Genomic DNA, 16807 nt, shown 5'->3' with positions numbered 1-16807 from the left:
AACTGGTTTTGGTGAGATTTGAGGAGAGAAAAGTGGCAAGAAGGGAGGAGATGTACTAATGGCTGCAACAATAGTCAAGCCATCAGGTACACTGAGGCACCTGCAAGTGAACCTTTGGGAGGCATCACAGTGCACATTCCCCAGGTGAATGGATGCAGCAGAGCCTCATTCGGTGTTAACAGGCCTTTTTGCTATAGCCAATATTTCAACATATTTCTACATTGGCAAGAAGCTTTCCTATATTACCAAGGCCCCAGCTTTCATGTCCTTTGAGAACAAAGACCATGTTTTTAATTCTCTTTATCATAACCAGACCAGGACATAGAATAAGAGCTTCTAAAACAGCTGGTGTTTTATTGCATGAGGCCAATTACAAGTCATCTTGCTGGGGAGCAAAATACCTAAACTCATGATGCACAGAAAGACATCCTGCATATCCTTTAAAATTATGTTTGGAAAAATAATACATAAAAACGTTCATTACAAAATATTAGATGAACAAAGTGCAATACAAGCTAAGCAGTATTTCCACTTTTGTTTAATGGCAAAAATCCACCAAAAACATTAACAGTGACTACCACAGGATGGCAAAAATTATCGGTTTCATTTTCCAAATTCTATCAATGAGCATGCACTATACCACAATCAGGAAAAAAAAATCTATTCATTTAAAATCTCTGATATACATGTAACATGTCACACTGAATGAAAGGGAAAAATCCCCTCATTAAATGTCAATTGCTGTCACAGTGAACTGGTTTCTTAGAAAATGATCTGGCATAATTCAGAATTCTATGTAATTTTACACCATCAGTGACTTTACCGATGTACAAAGCAAGAAGCAGTATATTAAAAGTTAACCAGATATGAAGTAACCTAATTAGAGTATACAACAATCTCAGAATAGAATTCCCATCCCAGGTAATCACTTTAGTTCTTAGAAATGTGCTGGTAGTTTATATACTCTGTTACATGTAAATGAATAATATTTTTCCCATTCCCAATAACCAAACAGTCCAAAGAGTCAAGTGCTTTGAAGATGATAATGTTTACAAATGTTAGGGTTTTATCTAGGCTCACATCTAGAAGTCATAATTCACAAAAAGATTTCCCATGGCATTATTTCCAAACCTACATATTATGTCTCAAATTGTTTCAGTTCCAGTGGCAGCTCCTTGTTCTCAGCATTCTAAGAATCTTATTGAGTGTGACAAAATTATGAAGATTTATTCTTTCATGAGGACGAGAAACTTCTAAGAAGCCAGTGTCAGCCTGCCCAACAAGACAGATTAAGGAATCAAAGTGGACTAAATAGTCTGGATGTCTCCAGCAGGACAAACAGCAATGTATTTAACTCCTTGACTAGTTTTGCCTCTCAGTGTCTAGATCATTGCTCATCATTCCAGAACAATCTCAGAGAAGAAACAGCTATCTTCATGTATCTTCTAAAGATATGAGTATCTCCCTACTCAAGAGTACCCCTTTCATACAGAAGAAAATGTCTAAACACTACCACCTAAGACCACAAATTAAGCACCAAACCCCTCACACTCAACTTTCATCTTCAGGTATCCTCTGCTCTTATCCAGAATATACTAGTCTTAGCCCCTCATTTGCCTTCCTGTGCCTTCACTTACCTGGGCTTCACTGGCTCACCCCACCACAATGTATTTATTTGTCATTCATATTCATTCACACTCATTCAGCAGTTCTAGGTGATAAGCAACATTCACACATCAGTGAACAAGGCTGATGAAAATCCCAACTCCTTAGAGCAGGGTAGAAAATAAAAATAAAATAGCAAAGAACTAAAAATAGAACTGCCCTTTGAGCCAGCAATCCCATACTGGGTATATACTCAAAGGAAAATAAATTGTTCTACCAAAAAGACAAGGCACTTACATGTTCATCACAGTACTATTCACTATAGCAAAGACATAGAATCAACCTAGATACCATTAACAGTGAATAAAATAAATAAAATGTGGTACATATATACCATGGAATACTACACACCCATAGAAAAGAACAAAAAAACGTGACGTACCAGTGGCGTAATAGGTAACGAGTCTGACCGTGGATCAAAAAGAAAAGAACAAAAAAAAAAAAAACATATCGTTTGCAGCAACATGGATGTAGCTAGAGGCCGTATTCCTAAGCAAATTAATGCAGAAATAGAAAACCAAATACCACGTTCTCACTTACATGTGGCAGCTAAACATTGGGTACACATGGACATAAAGATAGAAACAACAGACAATGAGGACTACTAGAGTGGGGAGCGAAAAAAAGGCACAAGGGTTGAAAAACTGTCTATTGGGTACTACGCTCACGACCTGGGTGATGGGATCACTTATACCCCAACCTCAGTATCATGGAACATACTCATATAACAAACCTGCATATATACTCCTGGATCTACAATAAAGTTGAAATTAAAAGAAAGAAAAAGAAATAAAGGACAACTCAAATTAGAAAATAAAACCAAATTCTTAAAAGAAAAATAGTTTTAAGACATAAAATATTAGATGATGATACTTGCTATGGGAAAAAAAATAAAACATGAAAGGGAGACAGGAAATGCTGGCTGAGGATGAAGAGCTAAAGGAGAAGTAGCAGCTTGACAAAGGCCCTAAGGCAGGAGTATGCATGGCATGTGTGAAGTACTGCAAGGCAGCCAACATAGCTGGAATTGTTTGAGCAAGGGAAGAAATGCAAGAGCTAAAGTCTGAGGGGAAGGCCTTACAGGCCCTTCATAAGGAATTTGGCTTTCCCATTTACTAAAATGGAAAGTGGCTAAACAGTTCAAAATAGAGGTATGACAGCATCTGAATATGGTTTGAACATCAACTCCAGGGTTGAGAACTGAATAAAGAAAGGGGCAACAAGCAAGAGATCAGCTAGGAGGCTAGCAACAATCCAGATTAGAGATGATGGCACCATAGAACTTTGGTGGCCATGAACGTGCTGAGAATTAGTCAGATTTTAAATAGACACAGAGAAGAGAGTAGACAGAGTTTGTTGTTACACTGGATGTGAGTGAGATAGAAAAAAGGGTCACAGATGAACCCAAGATTTTGACCTGAGCCACTGGAATTGATACTTGCCGTGGGGAAAATATTTCAAGAGAACAGGTTTAGGGTTAGGCAAGAGCTCGTATTTGACCTGCTAAATAGATGTCTGTTATACATACAAGTGGAGATTTTAATAAGCATTTGGATTATAACTCAGTTCTGGAGAGAGGCCCAGGTTGGAGATAAAATTGTGGGAATCATCAGCACATAGATAGTACTTAGCCGTCAGACTGGATGAGACACCAAGGAAGCAGGAATACAAAGAAAGACAGAAGTGGTTCAAGGACTAGGCACTGACGCACTCCAACACTGAGGGGTCAAAGAGATGAAGAATATTAACAAAGGAGACTGAGAAGGAGCAGACAGTGAGGTGGCAGGACAAACAGGAGAGTGTAGTCCCCTGGAAGTCTATTAAGGACAGTATTTACAGGAGGAGCAAGTTATTTGAGCAACCGTGTCAAATGCTGCTTATAGGACTAAAAGATAATCACATGACTTTAGAGGTAATTGTTAATCTTGACAAGAACAAATTGGTGGAGTGGTAGGGGGGAAGGCCTGACTGAAGTAGAATAAAAGTGAGTGACAGAAGAGAACTAAGAAAAATAATAAACCTTGAGTATAGGAAATTCCTTGAGGTTTCACCTTGAAGGGTTGCTTAGAAACAGGGAAAGAGATAGAAGGAAGACTGGAACCCTAGATGATTTGCACTGAGTCCTCAGTAGAATAAGGCTTGTACTCACCAAGAGTGCCTGTGACACACAGAGAACAAAAGAAAGAGAACGACTGCTGCTAAATAGAAGCCGAGGCACGGATTCCTGCCTGCCTTGAATTCCTCCACACACCCTTAGAGAGCAATGACTGCATGGCATTTGTAAATGTCTCAGCAGTTGTCTCCCATTGGCTCCTGCTGTCACATAGCTCCCCTCTCACAGAGAAGGCTGCCTCATGTCCTCCTGACAAAGGTCTCTGGGCACAAGTTTTCTACCACAGTCCAGTAGACAATCTCCCACAGAGGAGCAGAGGAAGACTTCTGGCTGTTCATTAAGTCGAGAAATCAAAAAGGAATGGTATATTCTCCCAGCCCTTGAGGAAGAAACTAATCACTAGCTCAGAAATACAGAGGGATAAGGCTGTTCTCAATAGGTGTATTTTTTTTAATCTGATCTACCTTCAAAGCTACTACTAGCAAGTCCTGACCACAACACTCTCGGCCCTCAGGTTTCTAGAAATGCCCAGAGCCAAGATCTTGAAAAGCAAAGAAGTGACAAAATCAGAAATCCTTTGGCCTCACAGCAGAAACAAGATAGCAGGTCTTTCTTCATGCCAGAACACTTTAAGGAGAAGGAATGAAGCTTACATCTTCTGACCTTAGTCAATTGTCATCAATACCCCTGTACTCACTGTTTCCAGCAATTTTTGAGGCCAAGCTAGGAGGATCACTTGAGCCCAGATATTCAAGACCAGCCTGGGCAACACAGCAAGACTCTGTCTCTACAAAAAAATTAAAAATTAGCCAGGTGTGATGGTGTACACCTGTAGTCCTACCTACTTGGGGTACTGGGCAGGAAGATCACTTGACCTCAGGAGTCCAAGGTTACAGTGAGCCAAGATCGCACCACTGTATTTACTCCAGCCTAAGCAACAGTGAGACTCTGTCTTAAAAAAAAAAAAAAAAAAAAAAAAAAAAAAGAAAATCTGTCTTAAAAAAAAAAAAAAAAAAAAAAAGGAAAAAAAAAAAGAATCTCTTGCTTTTTCCCCCCTCCTTCTAATCTTCTAATCTTCAATCTGTTCTTCCTTTCCAGAGTCAGAGACAGATCACAGATATATCTTATATTATGCATTTGATGTGTTACTGAAAAATTATGTGTGAATTCAAATTTGGCAAATTGAATCATATTTTAAAAGCCTATTTAAAGAAAGTCCATGGTAAATAATCTGTTTGAAAAAGTAAGCTTTCCTGTCAAAGAGGGAGGAGCCACACATGCATTTCTTCATTTTTATTTGTATACTGGGCACTTACCCTATACAAGGCTGTGTGCCAGGTACTCAGGAGACACAAATATACCCACAGCCCTCCTTTCCTCAAGAGTTTATCTTACTGCCTTAAGAGAGCCTGAAACAAATTATTTATTTTCAAGAAAAAGCTGAGAATAAGAAAAGATTTTACTATAATTTATCAGTTCTAAAATATACTTTTTCCACATTTTTAAACTTCTAGATTCAGGAGGTATGTTATAATTGATGGCATCCTCGCATGTTATCCTCCAGGCTGCAGTGGTAACAGAGCTGCCACTGCCTCTAGATGCAAGCTGCTCCCATTTGTTGACCCTTCAGTTATGTGCCATGCTGGAACTACATGTGTTGGTTAAACTGTTGTTTAAAATGTGTTCAGAAGGATTACAGTATGATATAGAATTCAAATTAAAAATGACTGTACACATAGAAAGGTACGGAAATGGCAAAGAGGCATGACTTTGTTATCAGTGGAGCAAACACTTCTCACTGGTGGAAGATCCCTAATTCTACATTTTCCTATAAAGCAAACACCATGCATTAAGTGATGAAAAGTCAGTGTGTTATACGTTGACAGTTTTTGTTTCCTTTGTGATATAAAAATAATGTTGTATCTGATAAAATATGATGACTTAGATTCAATGAAATACAGTAAGCATTGAGCCCCTACTCTGGGACAAGAAATGCACTAATGCACTAAGAGCCTTCTATATGTCAACTTACCTCTCACAGTAATGGTAGATATTATTCCGGTTTCACAAATAACCCCTTTCCCAGGCTCCATAGCTAGTGGATCTGCAAGAGTCGGGACAGGAACCCATGTGTCTGCTCTACTCTATCGCCAGCTAGGCAAATTCCTATGATGCCAGAACATTAGTCAGAGTTTGAAAGGTCAGTTCCTGCTACCCCACCCCTGTCCCCAGCCCTTACTCATTTCTTCCCACCCAGTGATGAGAACAAGATGCTAGAGTTTATCCCTCAGGCTAAGGACCAAATCAACCATCTGGCCTTGGGAGAGCCCTATCCTAACCATAACTAACTACCTTTTCTCTGCCTTTCAATTAGCACCTTCTAAGATATATAAACCTAAAATGCAGGCCAGGTCTCCAGTTTTCTGTGGCAGCCTAAGGCACAAGTCTTCTTTATTTTGGTCAAACAGTTGCAAAATTTAGTGCTCTACATTTCTTCTGACTTGATCCCCCAACTCTGCCATGTGTTTCCATTGTCAACTTCATAGCAACAGGCCCATGAGAAACAAGAGCGAAGCAATCACACAAAGTCCAGTGGACAGATTTACTCCATCATCCCCAGGTTCTGTGGGCTGATGGTAGTTAGTCTTTTAGCTTGGAAAGAGTATGACATGACAAGCTTGGGTATGTAAGTTAAAAAGCTGTACTGGATGTCATGAAAACTGGAAAGCTAAAGGTATCTTTAGTCATATGAAACTATCTCCAACTGATGCAGGACAGGCAAAGGAGGACATATTCAAAAGGAATAGAGAAAAATCTCAATTTTATAATTTTAACTTTACCTACCCATTCCTTGCATTCTACTAACTAGAATCAAATCCATGAAGTATGTTCTTATTCCAACTGGCACACCACCAATTTTAAAATAAGGGTAGAGGAGTGGTGAACAATCTCTTTGGGTTGGAAATCTCTTTTTCAAATTGACACAAGCAAGCAGGCTCTCAAGATTTCAGTTTAAAATAGAATCCAATTCTCCTACTAGATATGAAAGTAATGTCTAAACAACAACTATCTCACTGAACATCATATTAACCAAAACAAAACTGTTATAATACATGATTCCAACTGAGATTTCTTTGGGAAAATCAAATTGAAACCATAAATTAGTCTTTGGTTTGTTCGAATTACTACAATTTTCCATAGACACAGGGCCATACTAAATGAGGTTCACAGCCTAATCTGTAAACATTATGCATAAAGGTTTTCATGTACCACCAATATTAAATTAAAATTAAAGATTAACTCATATTATTACATTATGCTCATCTCTTCAAAAATTAATGATGAAAAACAATTTTTGATAATTTTATTAGTATGGATTCAATTAACATTGACTCATGTTTAGACTTCTCCTGATAGGACAATTGCTCACAACCGTATTTTTCCATTGATGCAAGAAATGGAGCTAGGTCAGGAGGCTGCTAAGATAGGAAGGCATGGGAATATGAGTCTGAAAGAACAGTCAGGAGAGAAGAAAGAGACCACAAATATGCGACTGGTGCCATGATTTCAAGTCTGAGCAAAAGATAGGAGAGTAAGAGCAATAAAAGAGATACGGTACACAGGAGAAAGGTGGCACAGGGTGGGGATGAAGAATAAAATGTTCTGTTGAACCTGATGAATCTGATATGCATACACAGCACTCACAGGGACATGTTCACCAGGAAGTCAGAAAGGACTGACAAGCACCTCAAAAGTCCAAGGTAGATACAGACATGGAAGCCAATCCGAGAGAGAACATGAGATCACCAGGAGTAACAAGAAATCAGCAGGAGAAAGCACGTCAGGGAGATGAAGAGAATTCACCAGAGGCCCAGTCCTGAGGCTGTTGGCAATGGGAGGACAGAGGAATAAGAATCTGTGAAGAAGGTCAAGATGGAATGGGTCAGAGAGGCAGGCAAACCAAGAGAGTTCTAGGATCTGTGCTACATGCAAAAAGAAAAGTCACCTGCATCAGAGAGTGCAAAAAGAGTAGGCAGAAAGCAGGACAAGAGGGCTACTGGACTGGGTGCTTTGTTAATGTGGTAGGGCAGAAACCAGTGCAGTAAGAAGGCCGGGCGCGGTGGCTCAAGTCTGTAATCCCAGCACTGTGGGAGGCCGAGGCGGGTGGATCACGAGGTCAAGAGATCGAGACCATCCTGGTCAACATGGTGAAACCCCGTCTCTACTAAAAATACAAAAAATTAGCTGGGCATGGTGGCACGTGCCTGTAATCCCAGCTACTCAGGAGGCTGAGGCAGGAGAATTGCCTGAACCCAGGAGGCGGAGGTTGCGGTGAGCCGAGATCGCGCCAAGGCACTCCAGCCTGGGTAACAAGAGCGAAACTCCGTCTCAAAAAAAAAAAAAAAAAAAAAAAAAAAAAAAAAAAAAAAAAAAAAAAAAAAGAAACCAGTGCAGTAAGAAATTAGAGAGAGAAAGGTAGGAAAGGAAGCCATTTTGTCCACTCTCCCGATAAAGCCTGAGGCTTTTTGAGAGGAAGGGATAGGACTGTAACTTGAGGAATAACATGAAAAAGGAATGAATCAGTATTATTTTTTCAACCAGAGGTATCACCACATAATGTAAAAAGGCTTCACGTACATCTGGCATAGGCAGGATTAAAGTCAGGAAATAGACAATAACCATTCTGCCTATTCAAATTCTCCATGTCCACCATTCCCCATCCCCTGCACACACATACACACACACACACACACACACACACACACACACACACACACTCTTAGTACTAAATGATAATGCCTTTATAATATAGATATAAAAAGAGGAGCTGTATTATACTGAAAGCATAGTTCAAGGACTGTCATAAACTATGTATTTGGAAATGCACCTTATAAGCGTTATGTCAACATTTAACTCAAGAGATTTTCAAAACGGCCTGCTACTTTTATGTCTTTTGAGACCTAAGTTTGGCACGATCATGGATCATTAGAAAAAAATATGTACCTATAAAAATATAATTAGCCATAGTTAATTCCGGAGTTGTACTCAAAATGTTAGTGGGCCAGGTGCAGTGGCTTATGCCTGTAATCCCAGCACTTTGAGAAGCCAAGGAGGGTGGATCGCTTGAGGCCAGAAGTTCAAGACCAACCTGGCCAACATGGCAAAACCCTGTCTCTAGTAAAAATACAAAAAATCAGCCAGGCGTGGTGGCACATGCATGTAATCTCAGCTACTTGGAAGCCTGAAGCATGAGAATAGCTTGAACCTGGGAGGCAGAAGTTGGAGTGAGCCGAGATTGCACCACTGCTCCAGCCGGGGGACAGAGGAAGACTCTGCCTAAAGTCAAAATTAAAAAAAAAAGTAAAAGAAAAAGAAAATGTTAGCAAAGCATTTACACTGTGATACTAAACAATCCTTAAAACCTCCCAAATACTGAAGATCTTTCCCACATCCATGCTTCTGTCTATACACCGTCATAGCACATGCTCTATGTTTACCTACAAATATTGCTTTTTATCATTAAGTGGTTGAAAAGGCTGAAGTTATGAAAAATGGTTATGAAAGCAGCAAATACCTGAGGTACTCACAGCTGTGGAGTAGGGATTATGAGCTCCAGTATTTTCAGCCCAGCAGCCACATCCATAAAGAGCAGCCTGGGGAAAAAGGAAAATGGATACAATATTTCAGAAATATCATATGTAATTATTAACTCTCAACAGAAATCATAGCTATCTAATAAAGCCTCGTTTAATAATGATTATAAGGAAGCTGGTTAACCCCATTTTACAGAGGTGGAAAGTGGAGCCTAAAGATGTTAAGTAACTTGTTCAAAGTAAGGGGAATGGTATGTGGGGAGGTGGGATTAGAAGAGAGGTTTACCAGCACTTTGGGAGGCCGAGGCGGGTGGATCACGAGGTCAAGAGATCGAGACCATCCTGGTCAACACGGTGAAACCCCGTCTCTACTAAAAATACAAAAAATCAGCTGGGCATGGTGGCGCGTGCCTGTAATCCCAGCTACTCAGGAGGCTGAGGCAGGAGAATTGCCTGAACCCAGGAGGCGGAGGTTGCGGTGAGCTGAGATCGCGCCATTGCACTCCAACCTGGGTAACAAGAGTGAAACTCCATCTCAAAAAAAAAAAAAAGAGGTTTACCTGAATCAAAGGTCCACACTTAATCAGTAAACTCAACCGCCTATTTGTGTGGGGGTGGGATGAAGTTTAGGAGAATAGGTAAAATAGAATAATTCCTTTCTCATGTCCAAATTGTAAATTCTAATTATTACAGTAAGCTAAAGACGCAAATAAGTCCAATTCCAATTACCATTTCTTTTCTTTTTTTTGGAGACAGTCTTGCTCTGTCACCAGGCTGTAGTGCAGTGGCATGTTCAGCTCACTGCAACCTACCCCTCCCAGATTCAAGTGATTCTACTGCCTCAGCCTCCCCAGGTAGCTGGGATTACAGGTGTCAGCCATCATGCTCAGCTAATTTTTGTTTCATTGTTTTTTGAGATGGAGTCTCACTCTGCCACCTACACTGGAGTGCAGTAGCGAGATCTCAGGTAACTGCAACCTCCACCTCCTGGGTTCAAGCAATTCTCCTACCTCAGCATCCCGAGTAGCTGGGATTATAGGTTTGCACCACCATGCCCAGCTAACTTTTGTATTTTTAGTAGAGATGGGGTTTTGTCATGTTGACCAAGCTGTTCTTGAACTCCTGATGACCTCAAGTGATCTACCCACCTTGGCCTCCCAGACTGCTGGGATTACAGGCATGAGCCACTGCACCTGGCCTAATTTTTATATTTTTTGTATAGATGGGGTTTCACTGTGTTGGCGAGGCTGGTTTCAGAGTCACAACCTCAGGTAATCCACCATCTTTCATGAGCCAAACTGCTGGGATTACAGAAAATAGTAAGAAAGTCATGAGGACTATAATGCATGAAAGGTGACTTTGCTGGCTTTTCGCTCACCTTCTCTATTCCTCTACAGGGTTTCGGCATGTTGGCCAGGCTGGTCTCAAACTCCTGACCTCAAGTGATCTGCCCACCTCGGCCTCCCAAAATTACAGGCGTGAGCCACCACACCTGGCCTCAAATTGCCATTCACCATCTGCACTGCTATCACATATCTACAGCAGGGTAATATGCTAAAATTTTTAAATAGATAATTGTACATTTAAAATACATTAAAAGTATCTAGTTTCAGCACACTTAAAAAATAATTAGACTTTGATATAATTTGTTTTTGTATTTTGTTTCATTTGGACCTGTGAAAAAGAATTGTTCTTTACCTCTCATCTGATACTTACATAATTTCAGGTTTATTACATCTTCTCTATCCAAGCAATATAATCCAATTGAGCAACTGCATTTTCCCATAAGCCCTCTGACTCCTTTCTTCCACACTCTTTCCTGATTTTCTAGCTCCAGAAGCTATGTATTCATAAACTAGCCAAGTGAGGTAAATCAACACATAACTTTTACAGAAGTATTTCTTTTGTTAGGACAGTTCTATGTGCAGGGGCAGAATGGCTTCAAGACTGTTAGATGTAATATCCGGCTAACATAGTCCAGAACTATCCTTGGTTCTGTTTTTGCTATTTTGCTAACTAAAACAAACAGAAAACGTGAGAAAGTCACGGGGACTATAATGCATCAAGGGTGGCTCTGCTGGCTTTTCTCTCACTTTCTCTACTAGGGTATCTGCATCTGATATGCCAAGCTTGATTTTCTTATTGCAAACTTGACAAATACACATGACTTTATGATGTAAAAAAATACCATGACCAAACAAAGGCATTTACAGTGAGTTCAAAGCATTGTACACATGTTGAATAATCATTCCCTACACAGCCCCTTGTACGCCAGGCGGAGTAGCACAAAACTAATTATTCTTCCCTTCCTCTTTTTCCTAGTCGAGGAATGTAAGCAGCTTAGGGGAGATCAAGCAATATCACTTAGGGGTGTGTGGTGATACTCTCCATGAATTCGATCTCTGTTTCAAATAGGTGCTAGCTATCATGAACAAAGTAAATGTGACAAAGTACACAAAGCATACCAAGACATACTCCACCTATAAGATGCCACCCAAATATTGAGTTTAAATGAACCCTTGCAGCTGCTCCATGAGAGTATCCAATTCATTTGTTCACTTAACAAATATTTATGAAGCTGACAAGCAATGTGCCAAAATTGGTTTATCCTCAGAAAGCTTCCTAGATCAAATGAAATGTTAAATTTCATTCTCAGTATAAAACCAAAGATTAGAGATGGGGGACGGAGAGGCAAAGTGAAGAGGATGTGCAAGTGAACTGGGAACAAGCAAATTTTTACATAAATTAGACCATCTTCATTTCTAGATTTTCTAAGTGGTATCATGTGTTGGTGACCTGAAATACTGGTTGTTTTATAAAATGGCTGAAATGGTTGATTAGAGGAGGGATGTAAAGGGCCAAAGGTCACCATACATGGAATAGAGGAAATTAAAAATGTAACTCTGAAATCATTTCTCCAACTAAAAAGCAAGCAGTATAATCAAGTAAGCTTGTTCCTAAAAAGAGTGATATTTACAGAGAGAAAATGGAAACCGGCACACATTTATTAAATGTCTACTAAATGCCCAGGCCAGTGCCCAGCCTGCTGAAAGTAGCAAAACTAGGATCACCAATTGTAAAGATGAGAAACAAACCAATTACTATGAGATAGGTTCTCTTAAAAAGAATCTTAAAAGGGTATTTGTTTGATGATTTATACTAGATGTTCAAAAACAATTATATGCATTTTTTCTAAAGAAAAAATGTTTCTACTGGTTAAAAAACTGTGAGCTAAAAATTCCATGCTTTACTGTGAAAGGTTACTTTAAAAAACCCATAATTACTTACCTGCCCAACTCTCCCCGGATGTTTCAAGGCCAAGCCTCCACTGGAGACAGCAGCAGCAACATTCCCTTCGTGGTCCACAACCACAGCGCCCACCGTGTCCAAAGTGCCTGAGTCATTTTCCTGCAGAGCAAAAGTGGCACAAGTATTCACTCGGCATGGCGTGGGACAATCTGATATGACTACATAGCATTTTTCTGTATAATCATGACAAGACAAAATCTAAACTAATCTTTAAGCGGAACATTGAGCAATCTCCTAAAATTATCTATTATCAAGTTGCCACTTAAATTCTATTTAAATCCAAATGTATTTTCCACCAAAAATTCCAAACAAAAGGTGTCCTGCTGCTTTTCTCTAATAACAAGGTTATAGCATCTTTTTAATGAAGGAAATATCACAATTTAATATAAATTTCAGTATACAACAGTGTTTCTTCATTCTCAAGAATTAAGTTCATGTTTGAGAATGTGTAGAGGAAAAGATCTGTGGCATAAATGAGCCAATAAATACCCTTGTTAGTATATCTCTAAGTATTCTATACAAGCATCTAATAAAAATACAATCCACACAATAAATGAATAAAATGGCATTTACAATCTTGACATATACCACACTGTCATTTTTCTCTTACAACTCTTTGTTTGTGAGAAACATTTTGGCAAGTTCCCCTCTCTCCTATATCAGTAATATGCTTGCCAATTGTATGGCAGAAAAGTGTTCTTAGAAAGCATCTTTGTGTTTTGATGTTTTGTCCCAGGTCTGACATGTTTAAAGCACTTAGTGACATTAGTGATTATGAGCAGCTGTCTCCTACTTCCAAAGTTTCTGGGTCACCTGTGCAAGAGAGACAAATACTACACTACTGGATAGAAATAATGACTAAGGGAGGCAAGAAAAAAAAACATAGGAAAAAAGTCTTATATATTAAAAAGAAGGGTCCTGCTCACAATACTGAACAGGACTTGGTTGGTACTGAGGGATCTCTAACAAGCAAAATGACACACTAAGGCCATCACCAGAAAAGTCAATGAGTTCCTGGGGCCATCTCAGAAGCTGAGCAACATTGAAGAGTTTCTAAATATTGGAAGCAGAATTCAAACAAGAGATTTTTCCCTAAAGCAAACTGGAAAACTCAGAAGTAGAGTGTGCCACAACAAAATTTTACATCAGGTCTGTTAGGAAAAGGTATTTACATCTAGAATTTATATTTTTTGTTCTAAATTCTAACTTCCCTTAAGTATATTGATACACTATGACAGTACTTACTTTGACAGGAAATGTTTAACTGGCTGAAATGAATGCTATATTACTAAGCCCTCTTTTAACCACAGCTGGAGAAAGTCTAGCCAATGAATCCACATGGTCATATCTCAGAATGCCATAGTTCTGCTCAAGGCAGATGCCTTCAAGAATACTTCCTAGCCTGACCATAAACTCCTTGAGGAAAGGCTTGATCCATTCCACATCACCCTGAATGCAACAGACACTCAGGACATACTTATTTTTTAATTAAGATACAGGATATCTGTAACCCTGGTGTTACAAAACATGTCCAATAGTGAATAACATGCCATGCCATTCCAATGTCAGGGCCAGTTTTCTATCTCCATTTCACAAGCTTTGACCTCACGCAAATCCACATGCTGTCGCTATCTTAGGGAAGACTTAACAATAGCCAGACTTGTTCATTCAGGTTGGACAAAGCAAAGTTTATCTTCTCTGGTAAGTAAGATTAAGAAGAGCACTATAGAAATGTATTAAAGATATTTTACTACAGAAAAGATGGGTAATCTTAAAGAGAAATATAGTTTTAAGGGGAATATTTGTTTTATAATTCTAATAAATAGTTTCTAAATCTGTATATCCTTGCAATCTCGGGTACAGAAGTGTTAGTTCCCCAGATGGCAAGTTTGATGTCTTCTTTAGGAAGGCTTCTCAAATTTTAATGTGCACACAAATCATCAGGAGAACTTGTTTAAATGCAAATTCTGATGGAAGAATCTGGAAACTATCCAAGGCTATACATCTAACAATCTTCCACATTATGCTGATGATGTAACAGCATCCCACCCCAGGGCATCATTATCCACCAAATACCTGCTCCATTCATTCTGAAGCAAAGTACTTAGAGGCACACAACTGCTGAAGGAGAAACTTAAAACTACCTACAGCTAACATTATACCAGTATAAAAGATTTAAGTTCTATCTTGCTTAACTATCAACTGACAGCATATCACCACTATTATAATACATGGATTTGGTATGTATATTTTAAAATACTGATCTTTCACTTTAAAAAACAAACAAATCTTATACAAATAAATGAACTGTAAAGTAACTTTCCTCAACAATAACAAAAAAGTCAAGAAAGGGTATTCTTTTAAGATTTTTTTTTTTTTTGAGATGGAGTTTCACTCATATTACCCAGGCTGGAGTGCAATGGCGCGATCTCGGCTCACCGCAACCTCCACCTCCTGGGTTCAGGCAATTCTCCTGCCTCAGCCTCCTGAGTAGCTGGGATTACAGGCACGCACCACCATGCCCAGCTAATTTTTTGTATTTTTAGTAGAGACGGGGTTTCACCATGTTGACCAGGATGGTCTCGATCTCTTGACCTCGTGATCCACCCGCCTTTGCCTCCCAAAGTGCTGGGATTACAGGCTTGAGCCACCGCGCCCGGCCAAGATTATTTTTTGAAATACTGAGTGTTTATTGAGAGACATATGCCAGTACTTTTTGCCTTTATTCTTTGTTATAAAATTCTGGAAATTTTTACATACTTTTTCCCCTAGCCCTAGTAAGGCATAATGTAAAGTTATTGTCTTCATTAGGCCTACCAGATAAGGAAAATTGCTTCTGGTAAATAATCAAATTGTGACTCTTATCCTATTTTACCGTCGAAACTTTGAGGGAAAGGTATGTCTCTTTTTTACATTTTTGTTATTTTAATTAATAAAGATTATATATATTATGGTAGTAGCATGATGTTTTGATACAGGCATAAATTGTAGAATGGCAAAAATCAAGCTAATTAGTGTATACATTACCTCACATAATCATTTATTTCTGGTGAGAATGCTTACAATCTACTCTCTTAAGGGTATTTTTCATTAGCTCTTTTTTACAAACTGCAACTGCTGCTGCTACTCAAGCATTCTGTAAAATAGAATTTTATAGAGGGGACACACAGTGATATGCATTCTCTGTGAAGCAATTTTCCTAACATTTCAATCAGGATATTGTGAATCATGAGAACTTTTACGCCTAACCAAACTCCTATAGAAAAATACAAAAACTGATGTCAGTATATCTGGACTATACATAGATGGATTTACTGTTTCTTGGTTTTCAAAAATGAAAAATCATGAAAAAAAAAATAGAGAAAGCTGTTCCAAATTAAGTTAAATATTCCTAAGAGCCTGTAACACCTGAAAAAAAATCAGGATTACTTCATAAATATTCAATAATTAGTTCATAGACTTCACATACTGCAAAGCAAATTTAAGGATGATGAAGTAATATTTAAGCATTTTTATGACGTGCAGATAAATTAGGTGAAAGATAAACATTGGTATTTTGGCCATAATACTTTCATAGAGCTCATTTGTACAGGAATGAAATCTTAGAAAGGTTAAAAAGCATACAATGAATGTTACTATATAGAGCTACTATTACACTTTTACACTCTATAAATACTTGAAAATATGTGTACTACACGCATACATATATACTTATTGTCCTTGACTAAAATATGTTATTTGTATTACTTTTTTGATAAAATTATAACTAAAAAGCAACTGTATAAAACCATAGTCCTCTTCAAAATAAGCATGTATATAAACTTAGCATAGAGGTTACATGTGTTAAAGAAAACACTGAAATAAAACTTTCTTGAAGTAAGCAATAAATTAGTAACCCCTGTTTACTCTGTCCCAAATTAGAGATGGTTATTATATAGTTATTATAAGAATTAAGTAACATATGTAAACTACTTTAAAAGGAATAAATCCCTTAATACAAAGTTAAGGCACTTCCCACCAGAAAATTAAGCCTCTAATCTGTACTCTTTGAAATCTGCTAAGAGACATCATCTCTCAGTCTTTTTTTTTTTTTTTCCCATTTATTTATTTTATTGCATTTTAGGTT

General features: G+C 38.5%; 1 protein-coding gene across 6 annotated transcripts in view; it reads right to left on the bottom strand.

Moving 5' to 3' along the window:
- TASP1 (taspase 1) overlaps positions 1–16807 on the bottom strand; it is a 249705-nt gene that overhangs the window by 124313 nt on the left and 108585 nt on the right. For 5 of the 6 annotated variants that reach the window (XM_017517441.2, XM_017517445.2, XM_017517443.2 and 2 more), the window contains 2 exons: positions 12661–12780; positions 9354–9432 (listed from right to left, as the gene is read on the bottom strand). In XM_017517441.2, coding sequence (XP_017372930.1) covers positions 9354–9432; positions 12661–12780 — 199 coding nt within the window. The remainder of the gene's footprint in view (positions 1–9353; positions 9433–12660; positions 12781–16807) is intronic. The other variant, XR_001821353.2, reaches the window with a different exon arrangement.

Source organism: Cebus imitator, unplaced genomic scaffold (genome assembly GCF_001604975.1).
Source record: "Cebus imitator isolate Cc_AM_T3 unplaced genomic scaffold, Cebus_imitator-1.0 Scaffold632, whole genome shotgun sequence".
Lineage (NCBI taxonomy): Eukaryota > Metazoa > Chordata > Mammalia > Primates > Cebidae > Cebus > Cebus imitator.
This window is presented reverse-complemented; position numbering and strand designations above follow the sequence as displayed.